The sequence below is a fragment of the Toxotes jaculatrix genome, chromosome 11, assembly GCF_017976425.1.
Source record: "Toxotes jaculatrix isolate fToxJac2 chromosome 11, fToxJac2.pri, whole genome shotgun sequence".
Lineage (NCBI taxonomy): Eukaryota > Metazoa > Chordata > Actinopteri > Toxotidae > Toxotes > Toxotes jaculatrix.
Genome location: NC_054404.1, coordinates 19868247 through 19886873, shown reverse-complemented (window position 1 = coordinate 19886873; position 18627 = coordinate 19868247). Strand labels below are relative to the sequence as shown.

The 18627-nt window shown below is 38.6% G+C and overlaps 1 protein-coding gene across 3 annotated transcripts; it reads left to right on the top strand.

The window, feature by feature from the left end:
* The first annotated feature begins 547 nt into the window (after window positions 1-547).
* On the top strand, window positions 548-18583 carry blnk (B cell linker). 3 transcript variants are annotated; one of them, XM_041049929.1, is made up of 24 exons: window positions 548-670; window positions 977-1039; window positions 7357-7403; window positions 10067-10132; window positions 10772-10818; window positions 12095-12138; window positions 12225-12342; window positions 12690-12793; window positions 12923-12992; window positions 13160-13243; window positions 14219-14244; window positions 14328-14356; window positions 14487-14534; window positions 14699-14726; window positions 14829-14880; window positions 15056-15107; window positions 15216-15240; window positions 15414-15444; window positions 15924-15999; window positions 16141-16169; window positions 16383-16438; window positions 16541-16624; window positions 16735-16890; window positions 18044-18583. In XM_041049929.1, exons 1-24 carry the CDS (start codon window positions 602-604, stop codon window positions 18158-18160), a joined length of 1521 nt encoding a protein of 506 aa, XP_040905863.1. In that variant the 5' UTR covers window positions 548-601; the 3' UTR covers window positions 18161-18583. The 3 variants fall into 3 exon arrangements, with proteins under 3 accessions (XP_040905863.1, XP_040905862.1, XP_040905864.1); XM_041049928.1 differs by having other exon boundaries at window positions 550-670; window positions 15213-15240; XM_041049930.1 differs by lacking the exons at window positions 548-670; window positions 977-1039; window positions 7357-7403 and adding an exon at window positions 9394-9599 and having other exon boundaries at window positions 15213-15240.
* The last annotated feature ends 44 nt before the right edge of the window (window positions 18584-18627 follow it).

Here is an 18627-nt window from a genome sequence, read left to right as displayed (position 1 = left end):
TCTTCAACATGCAGTCTGATAAAACTATAATAATAAGAAAATATTGTAGCGTATGTTGAGCTCTTACAGGTGTATTGGATTTTACATGTCTGATCCACAGACACATTTCATCTATCTGAGATGCTAATCCCCAAAAATACCCCATTTCCTCTCTTGATGACAATTACCAACAAGCTCATACTATATGTGACTTTCATTAGACTGCAAAAATAATAAATGTATAAGAAATTATACACCCGGCCTCACTGTTAATGAAGTGTCCCTGAGCTGGGAGGTGAAAGAGTCACACTCTATTATGACACATTTGTTTCTTAAGTCTTTCTTGTAGAATGACTTTTAAAGTAGGAAGGAAGTCCTTGCTTCCCTTTTGTGGACGCCTCAGTGCTATCTCAGGGACTGGTTTAGATATTTTAGAGAAAACCATGAATTGCAACATTATGAGACAGAGAATATGTTTTGGCTTTAATGAGGTGACCTCCCTGTGTGTACTTCTCCCTGCTGAAGCTGGCTGGAGTGTTGGCGCCGTGGTGCGTGACGGGTCAGTCTATTACTGTACTTCCAAAAGCACACTCCTGCTCAGAGGCTCCCTGGTGAGACAGATATGAACCTGCCGTCCAGAGAGGAGTGCGAGGGGTGGGACCAGTCGCAACTGGCTCTCTTCATGTGCAAGGTGAGTGCAAGAAAAATGGGAGACAAAGATGTAACAAGATGTAATCAGGAAGAGGAGATGCTAAGGAGGAGCTTTTTTCTCATCGGTTTAGTTCAGCGGCTCTTCAGCAGTGGATCATGGTTTACACCACCTTTTCATACATACATACTGTATATACTGTAAACAGCTCAAGCAAGTGTTAAGATAAAGAGATCATGGGATGGTCTCTCTGTCAGACCAGTATTTTGGAATTAAATTCAGTTAACCTCTGTGTTTAACTGTAAATGTCAGTTCAGAAAACTAAATCCATATATTTACTGCCCTCAGAACAAGATGCAAGAATGTGCCACCGTTGTAAAAAAGCTGAGAATTAATGGGCAACGATTCCTGGTGAGTTACTCCCTCGTATTTTCCTTCTTTCACCTGAATTTTCTAGAAAACACTCTTTCTGTCCCTCTTGTAGTCACATAATCTAGTAATCCATTCGGGATCATCAGGGTTGTGGCTGTGTTCAGTTTGTTCGTCTAATTACACCAGAATGGACAAATCCTGCCAAGCAATAATCATTATTATTATTGTGATTATGGTATTAAAACCAGCAGAATAATTTTGTTTTCTAGCGTATTTTTGTGCCTGTTTGGCTAAAAAAAAAAAAAAAAGATACACATACCGGTATAGCTATAATCGAAAACCCCTTAAATTGCTATTTCTTGAATAAATCAATGAATAAATTTTACTGTGAATCTTAAGCAGAATTAAAAAATTTCAAAGTTGAAGAACTGAGGAGAGCTCACAGATTATGAAACATGACTTCCCACTCTCTCTCAGCTTGCGTTACTTCCCACATTCTCTCACACTCTCTAGAGTGGCCCATCTAACATGGAAGTGAGTACGTTAGTTGCAACTTCTGCTTTGATATCGGCCTCATTGCTTTGTCACCATCATCTGTGATTGTGTGTACAATCTCGGAGGGACTTCCAGTGTTTCTGTGATGCACGCTGACACAATGAGTGCAGGTGAAAACTGTCTGTGTCTCAGTTTGGGAGCGAGCAAGAACTGTGAAATGAGTCACGGAGCTATTAAAGCTGTAATCCCTGCTTATTCAAGTTAAGTATCAGTAAATCTCCTTCAGGGAAAGAGGAAGAGGATTTTATGCAGTGAAATAACTTAAGTATGGGTTTATAACTTCCTAATATTTAGTATTTTGTGGATCCTAATAATACCTGATTAATACCTCCTGTGCAGTGGCATGATTCTATAAGCCTTCATTCATATGCGTCTTTTTAGTGGCTCTTTTTAAACACTTCTGTTCATACAAACAAATGAAAGCAACGATCCACTCCTCTATTCATTATTTACTGACCATGAAGTGATCCCATTTCAGGTGGAATATTGCATCACTGAAATACTTCCACTATGTCTCACAGGCCATCCTCCCCCAAAATATGCTCGGTGTGGATTTTTATCAGTGAAAATGATTAATGTTTCAGAACAGAGGCTTTGATGTGCAGGTTACCAGTGCAGATCTGAAAAATTCATATACATACAGTATGTGTATTGACTGATAGATCCCGTAGCTACAGATCCAGCCAGAACACCAGAGCTCTATTAAGCCGAGGCAAGCACATGCTCATATTGAACAGGAATATTTCATCATGGCCACACAGCTGGCTACACACACGTTCAGTTTTAAGCAGCTTCAAGCCCGCGGAGTCTCATACACGATCAGTTTAAATTTTTGCACCTATTTGTGTGGACTTTTGTTTGTTGTATTTGATTTTTAGCCTCTCTGTCAGCATGACTCTATGGATTTTAGTGTCCATCCCTTTGGCCTAGACTCAAATATCTCAGCAGCTATTGGATGGATTGCCATGGAATTTTGTTCAAACATTCATGGTCCCCAGATGATGAGCTGTACTAATTTTCATGATTCCTTGGTTTTTCTACTTGTGCCATCGTGAGGTTGACATTTAAGGTTCAGAGGGGAATTTATCAACAAGTCCCTAGAGGATGAATTCTAATGACTGTGGTGAATGAATGAGTACTTGGGGAATCCCTGACTTTTGATTTAGCGCCACCAGCTGGTTGTCTGTTTTAGTTCTAGAGTGACTTATCTCAACTCTGCTGGATGGATTGGCTCAAACTTGGTTTAGACATTCATGGTTCCCAAAAGATGAATCCTTATGACTTTTCCCTCTAGCACCACCATCAGGTCAACATTCAAAATAGCACAATATGATGACTACACACATGAATACACACAAAACTAATGACATGACATCAGCTTCAGCTGTACATTGTGTTTAGTGCTAAATAACAAGGGTTATCATGCTAACAGGCTAAAGAAAGTATTCAGACCCCTTCACTTTTTGCACATTTTTTGTGTTAAATTAGACTGATGGCTGAAAATTGGCACTCTTTGAATATAATTTGTTGTCTTGTGTGTCCTTGTACTTGTACTGTCTGTAGTTCACTTATGTGTAAAACAGAATAGTTCTAATATTTAATCTGCAATCTGCATTCTAACTTATTTTTAACATGTTTTAAAAATTCATTACTCTAAAGACATTTTTCAGTTTGAGACTAGGTTTATCTCAGCAGTTCCATTGATGAAGTGAGTTTCAGTGAGTTTCAGTAGGTGGTGCTCTTTACTCGTCATTGCATGAGTGCTGCTGCTCATTGTAATTAACAGTTCCTCTTCTTTTTTTTCTGTCAAAAAGTTGTTGGGTTTTTTTTTGAGTTGCCTCTGGCAGTGAAATGTCACTTTCTGCTGCAGGAGGATTTTACAAGAGCAACTGTAAAAGCTTTGGAGTAAGAGCTTTAAAGTAGATCAAATCAGTGTTTTGTCACAAAGCAAAAATAACAGATATTTACTTACGAGTATATTTACTTAAATTTTTTTTTCTTCAATGAACTTAGAGCCAACCTCCACTCAGAAATGTGTTACACTTACAAGTAGCCACTGCCACTGGGAGGATGTTTTTACATTATGTGAATGGGTCTGAAGGAGTTTAAGACACAGGTGTCTGCAAGCATGATTTTGTTAAATGCAAAATAGTTCCAGTATGCAACTTACATAAGTGTGTTGTTGCATATACACCAAGAATGGACATTTCAGTTAAGTGAAGTCTAAGACAAATTGTAACTGAATTTTTCTGTGGAAAAAACCATGTCAGATACAAAATATCATTCAAAGGAGATTATTTTCACATGTCTAAAAACATGTCTGGTGGGGATCTTTAAATTTATAACACTATATGTCTCTGCACCAATGCCAATAAGACGTTTCTGTGAATTTAATATACATACATACTCACAAACACTCTTTAAATCTATTCCTGCTAAAAATGCAGTGGAAAAGGAGGAGAAATTGTTTATAACAAGTTGTATTTGACTCATCAGGGGCTCAGCTCAGCGTGTGTCTAAGGGCAGAGAAGGCCTGAATGTCAACCAGCACATGTGCTGCTGCTGAGCTTTGCCTTTGGCTTACTTTGCATATTCATATGATGTTTATACAGTAGATGGAGCAAAGGTCATGAAATCCTTAAGTAAATAGATACAAGTAAGTAGGCAACACAGATCTGAACTGCCATCATAAGACAACATCGGGCTCTGCCTCGGCTGCATCTTCTTCACATTACACCTACAGTATGTCCTCATCAGTTGGTAAGAATGAGGGGAGAAAAAAACACAATCTAATTCTGTCTGTGTGGTGGGTGGCAAAGTGCTATAGCGTAACATGGTGTGGATAGGAATGACAGTCAGCCAGCAAAGCGTATATAGATAAAGGTAATCTCCATCTTTTTGATGCCATGATCGATCACACGGGTAGACAGGTTAAGAGAGATATGTTGTAGATCAAAAGAACTGTCAGCCTCCATCTCTGTGACGCTGCAGCTGCGTGAGCGAGTCACTTTCAACTTCTGCGTAAGGCATCGACACTACAAACAAAGGCCACTATACGATTACTTTGTTGTTGGTATTAAACATCTACAAACAGAAATACAAATGATATGAGCTATATAAGGATGTATATAAGGCATAGTTGAAAAAAGAAAGAGTGAATACAATTTTCAGAACAGAAATGAGGTGTTAAGAGCAAAACACAAGAGACTTACAGGAGAAAAACACCAGAAATATCAAACCAGAATTATCTCATAACACCTGTAATTTTGGAACATTTAGTGTGGATTTGTGAACATGTGGAAAGTCTCACCTAATGACAGTCATGAGACCTTGTGCAACTGCTGTGAAAGTACCAAAGGTAATTTTGTGGGCATGTGGCTGCGAAGCCGTTCTCCCCGTCGAGAAATGAAACTCATTTCAAAGGAGAGCATTAACAAATGTTCTACACGTCAAACCCTCGCTGTTGGCCATTCCATCACCGAGCCGCATGTGAACAGAAACAAAAAGTGGTCATTCATGTGCCTGTTTTTGGGTGAAACTGAGATTTCACACTCGGTAAGCTTTGTCAGCTGTACCCACGGTGTTTTTGGGCCACAGGTAATTTTACCTGCAGAGATCTGTCCATTGCAAACATGCTAATGTTTTAGGTACTATGAAAATTGAATTTTGCTAATATTTCACATGATATAGCACCTTTTAAATTATTCCAATGGCATCATTTTTACTTGAATGTCTCTTTAGCCACACTAGCAACATAGCTCTAGAGACGGCAGTGTTGATGGGTTGGTCCACCACTTTGGTCCCTACTGAAATATTTTAATATCACTGGACTGATTGCTATGAAATTTGGTCGACATTTCATTGTACCCAGAGGATGAATCCTAATTGAATGAATCCCCTGATCTTTTCCCCAGTGCCAAACTGCAGGTCATATTTATAATGTGTCCAAGACTTTCGTTTTGAAACAGGAGACAATAGAAGGACCATTAAAGCATTGATTCAAATAATCTACGGCTCAAAATTTGGCATGCACACATATTACTGTTTATACAGATCACATCATTGCCAGCAGGAATTGAAGGTGGAGAAAGAAAGACTGGTCCACAAAGACTGAAATTTCTGTTCACATATGCAAATTGGTCTGTATGTAAGTTATAAAACCATGTAAAAATTAAGATGTGACCGAATGCTGTGCACACACTGTGAGTGAGGGCTCCTGGTCTGTAGTATAAAGGAGAAGCTGCAGCTTGTAAAACTGTTGTGTCTCATTCGAACGAGCACAGACAATCCTATAAATAATTCAGTGTGGGAGCAGTGCCTGAGTATCCACTGGGGCCGACTATTTGATATTTTATTCGGTGTCAAAAGGCTAAGTCTGATTTTATACAGATAGGTTTTTTCCCCTGTAAGCCAGTGGGATGATCAAGTGTGTATCTGTGAGGCCAAGGTTCAGTTCTTTGAAGGAGGTAAAGCCTTTCATATTAAGTGATCTCACTCTCTGATTTACAAATGATTAAATCACAAGCTCTGCTTAAAGGGTTTTCGCTGTGCCATGGGCTTATTCCTAGAGGTAGCGCACGCTTTTGTTGCACCAAGGTGCCCATATTCACACACTAAGGTAACGTGAGCTGCATTATCAAGCCCCTCCCTGTGAAATAAATCATAAACGGCCTTGAAAAACTACCATACAATCAACTGTAGGAGCCTTAGCAGTACATCATTGCACATGTTTCACAGGAGACTCTGCAGATAAAGGGCCATTGCATTATTCATATCTAAATTAACCAGCCGTATTAAACCCATACCTTATACATTAACCTCTTCTAACTGGCTTCTATCTGTTTCTTTCGTTTGAGGAACCTTAAGAAACAATAAACATTCTTTCACAAACATTTGTTGTCATGGATCTTCATTACATTATGACAAATATAAAACAGAAGAGAGACAGAGCAAGTAACGACCTGGAGCAATGAATTATGAATGAAGAGGGGAATACATAATTTAGTGGGATTTGTTGCATATTTTATGGTAATCATTTTCCTTTCATTTACAAATCTCAATTGCCTCACTGTAACACAGACATTAAAATGCAACAAAAAAATTACAATCTAGCGGGTAGTGGGATAAACTTTTTTAAATGCTTGATAATTTATGACATTGTGTAATATGGCAGTGGTGTGTTTTTTGGTTTGAGGAGCAAGCGCTTCACCTGGAGGTATTTTTTTTATTCATAATAGGGGAAATTTGGGCTTTTCTTTTTAGAGATTGTGTCCTCTGCTTTTTGTTCTTCATGACGTTGACCTCCGGTGTGTCACTTTTAGTTTCACTGTTGCATTCAATGAGCCACAAACCGTTCATAAAAAAAAAAAAAAAAAAGAGTTGACTTATTACTCCTGTTCTTAAGGATTATATCATCAGTGAGCCCTTGGGCAAGGCACCCAACCTCCACCAACAGTGTGAAAGTAAAGTGCTGCTAGGTATCGTTATAATATATGTATGAATGTAATGTATGTAACCGTCTCTGACCCTGCATCTCACACAATGTCCTTGAGCATTAGCTCTCCACTCATAAAATGAGGGTTGCATGAGAACACCTAACTCTGCATTTGAAATGACTCTTTAGTGAGACGCTGCCATCTCCTGTTAGCTGAGAGGTAATGCAGTTTATTAACTGCATGCACCACCACTGATACTGATACTGACAGTATCAATTCTTCTCTAAGGAGTCACAGTCATGTCTGATTCTTTTTCCCCAACTTCTCAATACGTGTTCACAACTGATTTCTCTGTTGCTTTCACAGAACCTGTCTGACAGTGAAATGGGCAAGTTAAGCATCGTCCACAAGCCGTAAGTGACACTTTATTACCACTGTCATCACGCACAGCCCTTTTTTTCTCACCCTGTTTCCCTCCCTTTTCATTTCTTCCATACCATATACCATACCAAGTGCTCTTGTACTGTGTACCATGAGTGTAGCACATTTCAGGAACGCTGAAGTTATTGACAAAACATAGTTGGACTCTTTGTATCCCTGGGATTGTCTGTTTATTATTATTGTTATTGTTATTGTTATTGTTATTATTATTATTATGAAGTAATGGACTCAAAATGACATGAGGTGGCTGAAGGTCATGTGCTTTATACATATATATAATAAAAAGCTGCCATACTTAGTTAAAAATGAGAGGATACCAGAAATAAAAGTACAAAGAGTGCCTTGGCAGGTGTGTGTACATGCATGCATACAGTTAGCTTGTACTACTGCTGGATTTGTCTGTGTGTGTGGGGGGGTGTATGCAGAAGCGTGTAGAGAGGTTTTGTCCGGCTGTCTGACTGCACCTGCACATTTGTCAGCATGTGTTTGTGAGTTGTGAGGTATGTTCCTGTTCATGTATCCCCATGTGTATGTGTGTTTGTGTGCGTGTGTGTCTCACATAAACTGACTCTACTGAATTGAAATTAGTGACACTTTAATTGATAGATATATATAATATTTGTAGTTATATTTAATATTTGTAGTTATATATAATTATTAAAGATATTTGTGTTTGAAAATGCATCTTCCTGCTAAATACTAAATGAAAATGACAAGATTCACATTTATCTGGTTTAATTTATGGTTTGATTACAAAATTCAAATGCAAAAACTCTGACATTAACAATCCATTTCACATTCAATTTTACTATAACTGAGGCAGGATTATTCTTATTATATTGATAACATGCAAGAGAAAATTGAAAATCAAATTTTGTTGTGTATCCTGCACATAAATGGCAAATTAAATTTCACTTAATTGAATCGTTTCATTATAATATTGTCAGTCCTGAACTTCCATACAACTCTACACTTGTTGAACCTGCATGCAGCCATTGGTCCTCCTATACACTTAAACTCTGTGTAGACAAACTTAACTTTTGAGAGGATTTGTAGTAATTTCTTTACAGCTGCTAACTGGAAAACACTTCACAGGAGTTTAAATTTCCCGTATAATCATGTAGGTCCCCTAAGAAATTTCACATTAATTTCCAACTGAGCTGCTCCAGACTGAATAGTGACTAAGGGACTTTTTTGTCACTGTGAATCATACACCATTAGTTCCTTAAAAATCCAGAACTGTCTCTTTAATTCTTGAACAGTATGGATGTTTCTCACCACAGATTGCATCTTGGTTTCTCCACTTATTTTACAGTTCACTGTACTCAGAAATTGAACAGACATTTATTTTGCAAAAAATCCCCATGATGATCACACAAACACACGCGCACACACACACACACACATACTAGTAGTAGACCATCCTCCTGCCAGTCTAACAGGAAAGGTTGCGCATTCTTTTATTCTCTACTCCATTTATAGAAAATACTCAGGATTACAACACGGTACTTTCCATGACACATCATGCATGAACTTGCACAAAAAGCCAGTTTTAAAGCCAAAAACCGCCAATGGTGTCCAACAAGGACATGAGTAATAATAACATACATGATAATGACAATTTGTCATGTGAGAAAGTTTTTGAAATACAGCTGTGCAGTTCTTTGCAGATGACTGAATGTTCAGAAATGAGAGACGTGAGTGAAATGGTGGTAAGTGAATGAATGACGTTGGTAAAAACAGTTCCAAAAGTTATATGCACTGATTTGAAGGGGTCCTCCAGTGCTCCTGTTGTCAGCAGCCGTTAAAATGGTAGGGTCTGGATGGAAGTGGAATCGAGGAGAGTCAAGAGAGATGTGATGCAAGAGGTTTGCTAAAAGTGTGGTCACTGAAATCTGTTTTTGAATGTGTGTGTGTGCGCGCACTTGTAACAGTGAGTGGAAAAGAGAAGTGATTTTTCTTACAGTCGGCAGGAACAAATGCCCTCCCCTTTGTGACAAAGACGTGACTTGAAACCAAACACAGCACTCATTTCTGTTGCTACGAGCAATCTGGCAGCACGGGCTTAATTCACGAGAGGAATGAGACCCAAAAATGTAAACTGCCAGATAAAACATGAATATGGATACTCTGGGTAAACTCGCTGCTCCTGCCACGGCAAAGATTCGGTAAGAGGTTTTATTTGAACTGTTGTGTCTATGTGGACGATGGCACTCTGTGACTTCTTGCTAATCCTTTCTAACAGCTGCTGACCTGTTGCTACACTTGGTGTTTTGGACAAAAACAAAACCACAGTTTTGTGCATTTTTTCTGTATGGTGTTAGTAAAAGCTTTGTTACATCTGTTCTCCACGTGTAACTAAAGGGTTGAAACTTGGGCCAAAAAAATACCACTGAAGGCATTTAATGTCAGTATGAAATAGATGCTTTTGTTGTTACATAAAACAAAACTCAAATGTGAGAAATGAGTGAGAAAATGATGTGAATGCTGCAACTGTCTTTCCTAAGTTTAGATTGTACCTTTGTAAACAGAAAAGTAACAGTAAGTAATTGTTCAACACTTTTGTTCAACACTACAAATTTCATTTTCTGAAGACTTGCTTCTGAATGGCAGTGCCAAATTATGTGTTTTCCAGGCAGCTTCAAAAGATCGTTCAAGACATCAAGAAAAACGATGGCAGCTTACTGAACAAACTGAAAAGGTCAGTGTCCAAACTTTCCAGGTCTTTACTGAACTTTTTTGTAGTACAGGATGTTGACATTATGGAGAAAAAAAAAAACGTAGTGGAAATATATTGGTCTAAAATTATATGTATTGTTAAGTGGGAGACAAATCTCCAGGTTTGCTGATCTATAAATTCTCAAGGCACTGTGTATAAATGCATCAGTGGAGAATGTCAATTCCTCTTTCGTAACCGTTGGAATAAGAGAGAGAAACGCAAACCATAAATAACTTGAACAGATGTCTGTTGTCTCACTTTCCTTTCCTGAAATGTGTCCTCTCAAGACACATAAGGATGTGTACAATAAAGACACAAGTGTTTCTGAAACCATTTATTCTCATTCTGTCTGGAAAATATGCACATTAGTCTGCTATGTGTGCTTTTTTAAGTATTGACCTTTCACAGTTTTATAGAAAAGGTCTCTGCTGTGATACAGTGTGTACAACTGAAATGTGTTTTGCACCAAGACAAAGCTTCACTAGCCAAACAGTCCTACTTTAATACATTAAATCTTGACATCTTATTATTAAAACTGACATCTTGTATTAATAGTAAGGGGATGCGCTCAGACTCACATCATTCTCAAATCACTGTTGTCAATATCTCTCTACACGACAGACTGAAAAGCAAACCGCTTCCAAAGGTACCTGCTCGAGATTACAGAGGTAAGAACTGTGTTTTTATCACCGCTTCCACGTGAAGTGGTGATACGCAGTGACACATGGTTCTTTTATTGTGCTACACACAGAACATAGTGGAGTGTCCTCTGGTTGATGCACAAATATCCAGAACATCTTTATTCATGTCTGTCTTATAGCAATACTCAAATGCCCATACCTAAATTGAAAGAGTTACTGGCCACTGTAATCATTCCCTGCCTGTTTGTGAAGAGATCCCTTGTGAGTTATTCACAGTATTTTGTCAGTATTTTGTCAAAGTTACAATGTTTTTAGTACAAAATTCATTCTTTGTATTACTCACCATCCACCACCAAGACTTAGCAAAGAAAGATCACAGCATACACAAAGAGGGGATTGTACACTAAAAAGATCATAACTGGAAGATTTGTCTAACTCAGACATCCTGTGGATTTTGTGGATTTTACCCCATGTCATCCATGTGGAATCTTATTTCTGATGGAGGGGAATCTTTTAATGGCATCAGTGAAATGATTCCAGCGACCATTAACTCTTACAGTGGGCATGTGTGTGTGTCAGTATTGTAAGACAGATGTGAAAAAATGGGGGAAAACAGAGTGCGGAGAAGTTTGGATTTTTATACAAAAGTAGTGCCCGCACAGACAATATTACATTTTACAAATGTGGTCGATCATAGTCAACACACTTCACCGTGTACAGCATTTAATTGTGGTCCAGCTTATTTTTATGGTGTTATTCAAACCTACAATGATGGAGTCTCTGTAATGAAAATAAATCTCTTTTATCCAGTGATCATTTAACTTATGCTGGCAAGAAGTCAAAAAAAAAGTAAGATTCCTCTCTGGGCAGCATAGCATGTAAGCTACTTTTAAATCATCACCATAGGTGTTGTATGCAACACTTTCAACCTCAAAACAAACTAGTAATTAGCAGTCAGATCAATGAATTGAGTAAAAAACCACTCTGTGCTTAGTTGTGTAAAATTCTTCTCAACTTGCACCATACAAATTATGAGAAAGTCAATTGTTGAAATGTTATTCAACAGTTCAAGAGGTGAGGAGATACACTCTGCTGGTTCCTCAACCTACAAGCTGACTTAGAGATGTTCCAAAATTAGAAAACGTTCACCTACTCAGATAAATATAATATATTTGACATGTCGTAGGTAGCTTGGTTTGATGAAATCCGCAATTCAGGTGTTTGTTTTGCTGTACCTGGGACCCATTTTGGCTTCGTATTTCCAACTCTGTAATGAAATCCCTTTAAATTTCTCTGTTTACAGATGATGACAGGGAAAGTGATGAACAACTGTCTGAACCAGATTATGTAAGCTGGAAAAAATTGTAAGTGATATAAATACTTCTTTTTGCCTGAGATATTTGTTTAAAATATGGCATGTATGCTGTTTCCAGGATAATGACACATACGAGGATCCACATGAAGACCCAGACAACAGCTACGAGCCTCCACCCAGCCACAGAGTCTTCACCACAACTCCTTCTGCTTCCTTTCCGAAGGGGGAGTACCTTGGTCAGAAAATTCATTTGACATGAACTGGTCTTATCTGCACGTCATTCCCTTCTTTTTTTAACTTATTTTTGTCTCAGTATGAACATGCTGATTTTTTTTTTCCGTTAGTTCTTCTGGTGATTCATTTCAAAATCTGCACGTGTTGAGTCCTTTTCAAATGCAGTTTCTATATCTTTCATGGCTTCACTTCTGCAGTCATCACTCCCTTCCTGCAGACGTGGAATTGGTTCATTGAGCCTCTTCAATAGACACACTGTTCATCCAAAGCCACAATACACTGAGGGCTTCAGAGTAGTGCTTCATGCAAATGCTGATGTCCTGTTTCTGCTTCTGCTTCTCCTTTCCAGACAGCTGCCGTAACCGGCCCAACCGGCCACCCAGGAAGCCCCTCCGCCCAGGCAAAGCCTCCAAACAACTGCCCCCTGAACCCACCCACAGGGGAACAGACGAAGTAAAGCAACTTAAACTCAAGTTCACATAAATACCACACCGCAGAGGATTTTGCCATATCCTGTGCGCCGGTAAACAGGCAGCTGACGTGGCCCTTCTTTCACAATATGTTGTCTTTGTTGTTTTGTAGGAAGACTACATCAACCCAGATGGCAATGAGGATGACAACTACATAGAACCCTCAGAGAATCCACCTGCCGGTAAGATACACGTCACGATATAGAGGAAAAAGACTTTTTTATGGCAGCAAGATGTTTACTACTGCTGCAAGGACTACTGCCATAAAAGGTGTGATAATAATAATAATAATAATAATAATAATAATAATAATAATAATAATAATAACACTCTCCATGCCTCTCCTCAGATCCTGTGGTTCATGGTGGGCGCAGAGCAGGGAGAGACCTTCCTATGTTGCCTAAACCCATACCAGAGCGTCCACCCAGTCCTGGTAAGTAAACACGCTGTAAGGGGCCAACCTATAGAATTACTGGCCCTAATCATCTGTGCTCACCACAGCTACTATGCAATCAAACCCTGTGTTGTATACACCATCTGGAAATGAAGAAGAAACTGTGTATGATATAAAAGGATGAACTCACTTTTTATATGATAACAGTTAGTTCATCACGCCCCCTGAACCATGAATCTCCATTTATGGTGACGTCAGAAAGGTTAAAAGATAACATGAATTTGATTATTCACTAGCTTCAAAACAAGGCAGTTTCTCTGAACTGTTTGTGAAAAGCTGCCATTTTAGAAATAAGTGGTTACTGGTGGCATATTTTACAACGTGTCACAAATGAAACTGCTTTGATGTAAAAGTGTTTAACATGTCAACATGCTGATGTTTCACAGGTTTTCTGTACAGGCTGCCTAACATTTGCTAATTAGCACTAAACACAAAGTACAGTTGTGGTTGATGGGAAAGTCAGTGATGATGGGGCTAAATGAAAAACTAACTGCCAAGGTTAATCAATCCATCTGTCATTTAGTCAAAATCATAAACATGAACCTCATGGTGACGCAAGAGGAAAAATCACTACAGTCTTTAGGACTCACTGAGGAACCGATGAATGTCAGGTCAAAATTTTCTTCAGTTATGATGCAGAATATAAAAGTTCATATGGTAGTATAAAATAAAAACATGTCACAAATAAACAGGCACTCCACTGATCTTTAAATAGGTCTAGAGAAGGTGTTTAGTACTTCAGGAGTCAGGGGGATTTCTGAACCAAACCTATGAGCCTGGACTTCCATATCTTCCAAAACTGTCACAGTAATGTACATTCCCATATACAAGATTACAACAAGTTCCCACTTCCATTCTGTGCTTTCAACACATACTTATCAGTTTCATTCTTTGGAGACTTATTGGAGTATATAATATGGCACCCGTCTAATTAAGGATTTGGTTATTTTTCAGATTTTTATGAAGTTCCTGACAAAGAGGTAAGCTGTTTATGTAACTGAACCTATTAGCATTTTTAAGGTCTTTTCAATATGTGTGATTGCATTTTATTGCATCTTTACAGGAGAACTCATCATCTCCGGCAGCAAGCAGGTCAGCTTTACACTTTCTTTGTTTTGTTTTTTTCTAATTGTGCGGGCATACGATAAAAAACAACAACAGGGTTGTAGAAATAATTTAACTAAAAACAGGGACCAATCATTGCTTTGCATCTATTTTGCAGACTCTCCACAACACTGTCACAATCTTTACCACCAAAACCCAGCCCCAGGTAGGACTGAGAGCACTGACATTTCATTCAGAGGACGGAGAGATCCGCCATCATTTGGAGGAGAGTTTTATTGTCTGTTCAAAAGGTCCCAATGAGCTCATCAATTTAAGTTATTACATTGCTTTCCTTGTACTACACTAATAATAAATTGTTGTTGTTTTTAGAGTGAACATAAGGAGATCTCCCCCTCCTGTGAGTGATGGCAAATGTGCAAGATTTCATTTCAAAGAGGTGTTTTGCAGAGACTTGTATATTTAGGAGAACACTGACTCATTGGTTTTGTGTATTTTGCAGGTCCAGGAGCCCACAGGTGATGATGAATATGAAGTTTGTGATCCAGATGATAGTGAGTATTAAATTGAACTATTGTTTTCCCACTGATTTGTGTTAAGACTTCTACCATGAATCATTCTAGCATGGTGCGCCATCTAGAGGAAAGTTAGTGGCATAAAAATAAGCGGATTTCCCTACAGTCATAACAACTGGTACATCTCTCATATTTGGATTATGTGCTCCTCTAGGTTCCCATGATAAACCTCCTCCTCCACTTCTACCCAAACCTTTGCCCAGAGAGTAAGCATTACTTATTAACATTACATAACATTTTTCCTATTATATAGAGCAACCCGATTAAATTTTTAAGAAGGGGATTGTCTGATCATTTCATTTTTCTCTCAGTAGGTCACCAAAACCAGCTTTAAGGCCGGTAGGAACATTTTTTAATAGAAAAAAATCAAGTGTACAAAGCCAAAAAATACTTGCTCCAAAAAAATTATCCTTGTTTTATTGTATTTTACTTTGGATTATTAGAAGAGTTTGTTATAAGATGAACTGATGTTGAATCATGCTGAAAACCTTTTACTGTGTCTTCTGTTGCAGAGGCCAGATTTGAAACCAAGGGAATTTGAAAGTAAGTTTATTAATTTGCGTTATTAGTCACACCAGACTGAGCTTTTATTACACACTGGACAGTGGGCCAGTTAGTCATCTGTTTCTGTGACTGATGTCTATCCCTGAAACCCACATTAAAAAGGTTACCAGCGCACATTTTATTTACTCTGCAGATTTTTTGTAAATTAATTCTCCATGTGAAGGCAATAATGTGGCCAAGTTGCAGACTTTCAGTACCATGATGATCTAATTACATACATACATATGCTGCACATATATACGAGTGTTCATTGATGTGCACTGATGAGTTCACTTGAAGTAGAAGTAATTAGCAGCAGATCTATGCCTGTTAAAAGAGACAGGGGATAAGCAGATAAAGCAGACAGATAAAGATGCATAGTATAAGCCTTGAAACAACTGAAACCAAAAACCCTATTTACAGATTATGATTTACTAAATAGTAAACAGGTTAAATACTGTTTGTCTGGATTTCCACAGGCCAAACTCTGCCTGTGATGCAAAACGACCACAAATTTCTCCCAAAAGCTTTTACAATGGACTTGAAACGACCAAAGTAAGAACTGCAACATGCAGCTTTACTGTTGTGCACATTCATTCTTACATTAATGCTTCCTGAGTTAGAAATATTGCATTTAATCGCAGCTTTGTGCTGTGTATTTACTGCGGTCTGGTCCATTTGTGGTCTCTGTTGCAGGATTCCTCTTCCACAGTTTTCTTCCCTCAGTAAGTGCTTCACCTTCTTGTGTCTCACAGCAGGTTAACAACCATGTGAACAGGAGTTCTGTACGCTAACGTAAAGTGACACCAATTTAGACACAAAATGTCACTGTATTTATAACTTTACCTGTTACGTATTATTTTTAAAGCAATCCTACTCTAAAAGCTATAATATGACAAAATTCCATAATTACACTGTTTGTGTCTCTGATGTCCTAGAACCAGCAGACAGAACAAGTGTTTCTGCTGATAATGGGACAACAGATGAAGATAAGGTGATCCACCTAAAACATGACATCATAAACATGAATTAAATGACTCAACAAACTATATTAATATGTTAAAGATTCTTCCGTTTTCCTCTGACCTCTTCTCAGGATGCAGATGTCTATAAGAAACCCTGGTATGCCAGCACATGTGACCGCAAGACTGCTGACGAAGTCTTGCTTCGCTCAAATAAAGTGAGAATTGTTTTATTTGGTGAAGCATTGTTGTTAATCCAACTGAGCAGTATGCAGATTATTTCCCACAACCCCCTGCTGGGTTTGACTGTGAGTGCTTTCTGTTTCAGGACGGTGCGTTTATGGTGAGGAAGAGCTCCGGTCACGACGCAAAGCAGCCCTACACATTAGTGGTGTTTTACAAGGGCAGAGTGTACAACATACCAATCCGCCTCATAGCAAACACTCGGCAGTACGCGCTGGGACGAGAGAAGAAAGGAGAGGAGGTACAGTGGAGAGCTTCTCATTCCTCTCATTTTGACTGTGTTTGATGGTCGCTGTGGCCCACAGTTGGTGACTAAATAGAGTTTGTAGGCCTCAAACTCTTTGCCCAACATGCTTTGCCCAGCATGCTTTAAGTATATACAAAGCGTGGAAAGAGCCATGTTTACGTCTGTCTGAGGCAGCCACGTTGATCCAGCTGCTTGCCTTGAGTGATAAAGGTTAAACAAAAGATGGGAATAGTTTTGCTATAGCTGTGGGTTGATTTTTAAGTTCATTAAAGATATTATTATTGTTTGACTTTAATGATATAATTTAGAATATAGAATTTAAATATATGCCTAGAGGCCTAGAAATAACAGCTAGACCACAGGACACTATAAATAAATACTAATGTAAATGTTACAGTGTCATCACCTCCTTCGGTCCAGGTGAGGGAGGCTTTACTGCCTGATTTATCATCTAAAATCATATCCCCACCTGCATCATACTGCATAATAGGCCTTTTTCACAGCAGATATTTAGACTTATAATAGCAGGAAAAGCACATGTGTAACTAATAACATGAGTCTGTTCGTGTCCCACTAAGCCATGAGAGTGTGACAGTGGCTGGACACACACACACACAGTCCCACAGTAGTAGTTAGCAGAGGATTGTGCACATGTCATGGACACTGCTATTTTCAATCTGTTGTGGTCACATTTGATGTTACCATATCCAGTGTAAATCTGACGCTCAAATGGAGAACACTAAATGTACGTAGTAAACAGGATGTGATTTCAGACACAGCAAGGGAGCCAGCAGGCACAGTACCAGGAGGTACGGAAAACGGAAGGAGCTAAATGGAAATCAGCCATCACTGATTTTACTGTTGACATCTATGATTTCCCTACAGTGACATGTCACAATGTCTTCTTTGAAATAGAACTATTTCCAATTTTGATAGAAAGGCTGTTGTAGTTTTAGTAAATGGGAAATGATGGTGTCAAACACAGACAATGTATTTGCCATTAATCAGAACATCTAGCATATCAGCTTATAAGATCGTTTAAAAATGCAACGAACATGTAAGACTTTATCTTATTAACTTAATGTGATCATTTCAGTGGAATCTTTTGAACTTCTTCAGACTAACTCATCATCCTCCTTTGTTTCAGTATTTCAGCAGCGTCTCCCACATCATCGAGAACCACCAGAGGAATCCTCTGGTGCTGATTGACAGCCAGAGTAACACCAAGGACGCCACCAAGCTGTGTTTCCCTGTGAAGCCTTAGATGACCCGGCGAACAGCTGAGCGATCGGGCTTGTACAACCCAGCCTGCCGTGTTTACTTTGAGACTGTTTACAGCACTGATCGTGTGATGCTTTTCTCCTCCTTCATTGTTAATTCACTGTGCTGTCAACAGGACTGCACGCTGGACTTGCCTGCATAGCTGGCCATGGAGAGCTAAAGTAGCACTGACTCAGAAAATGTATTTTTTTAACTTGTGTTTTTATTCAGATATTTTTTTAATGCTCTGTCAGTAAACAGTGTATGAAAATTAAAGCAAGGAATGAAACAGTGTTGCTGCAGCAGAGGGAAGCAGGTAGACAAATAATTCAGTTATGACAGCAGTACTTTGGAGAGCCAAAAAAAAAAAAAAAAACGCAAGGTTGTATATTTTGTTTTAATAAAACTCTTTTCTTGTGTTGCACAACTCAACTCACATTTTCAGTCATCACAAAAATACCACCAGAGACT

What these genes read in the sequence shown, in the direction of transcription:
- blnk (XM_041049928.1), top strand. Translation starts at nt 602, where the DNA reads ATGAACCTGCCGTCCAGAGAGGAGTGCGAGGGGTGGGACCAGTCGCAA. An exon ending in CCACCAAAACCCAGCCCCAG is followed by an intron (nt 14,535 to 14,698) that starts GTAGGACTGAGA and finishes TGTTGTTTTTAG; the next exon opens with AGTGAACATAAGGAGATCTC. An exon ending in GAAACCAAGGGAATTTGAAA is followed by an intron (nt 15,445 to 15,923) that starts GTAAGTTTATTA and finishes GGATTTCCACAG; the next exon opens with GCCAAACTCTGCCTGTGATG.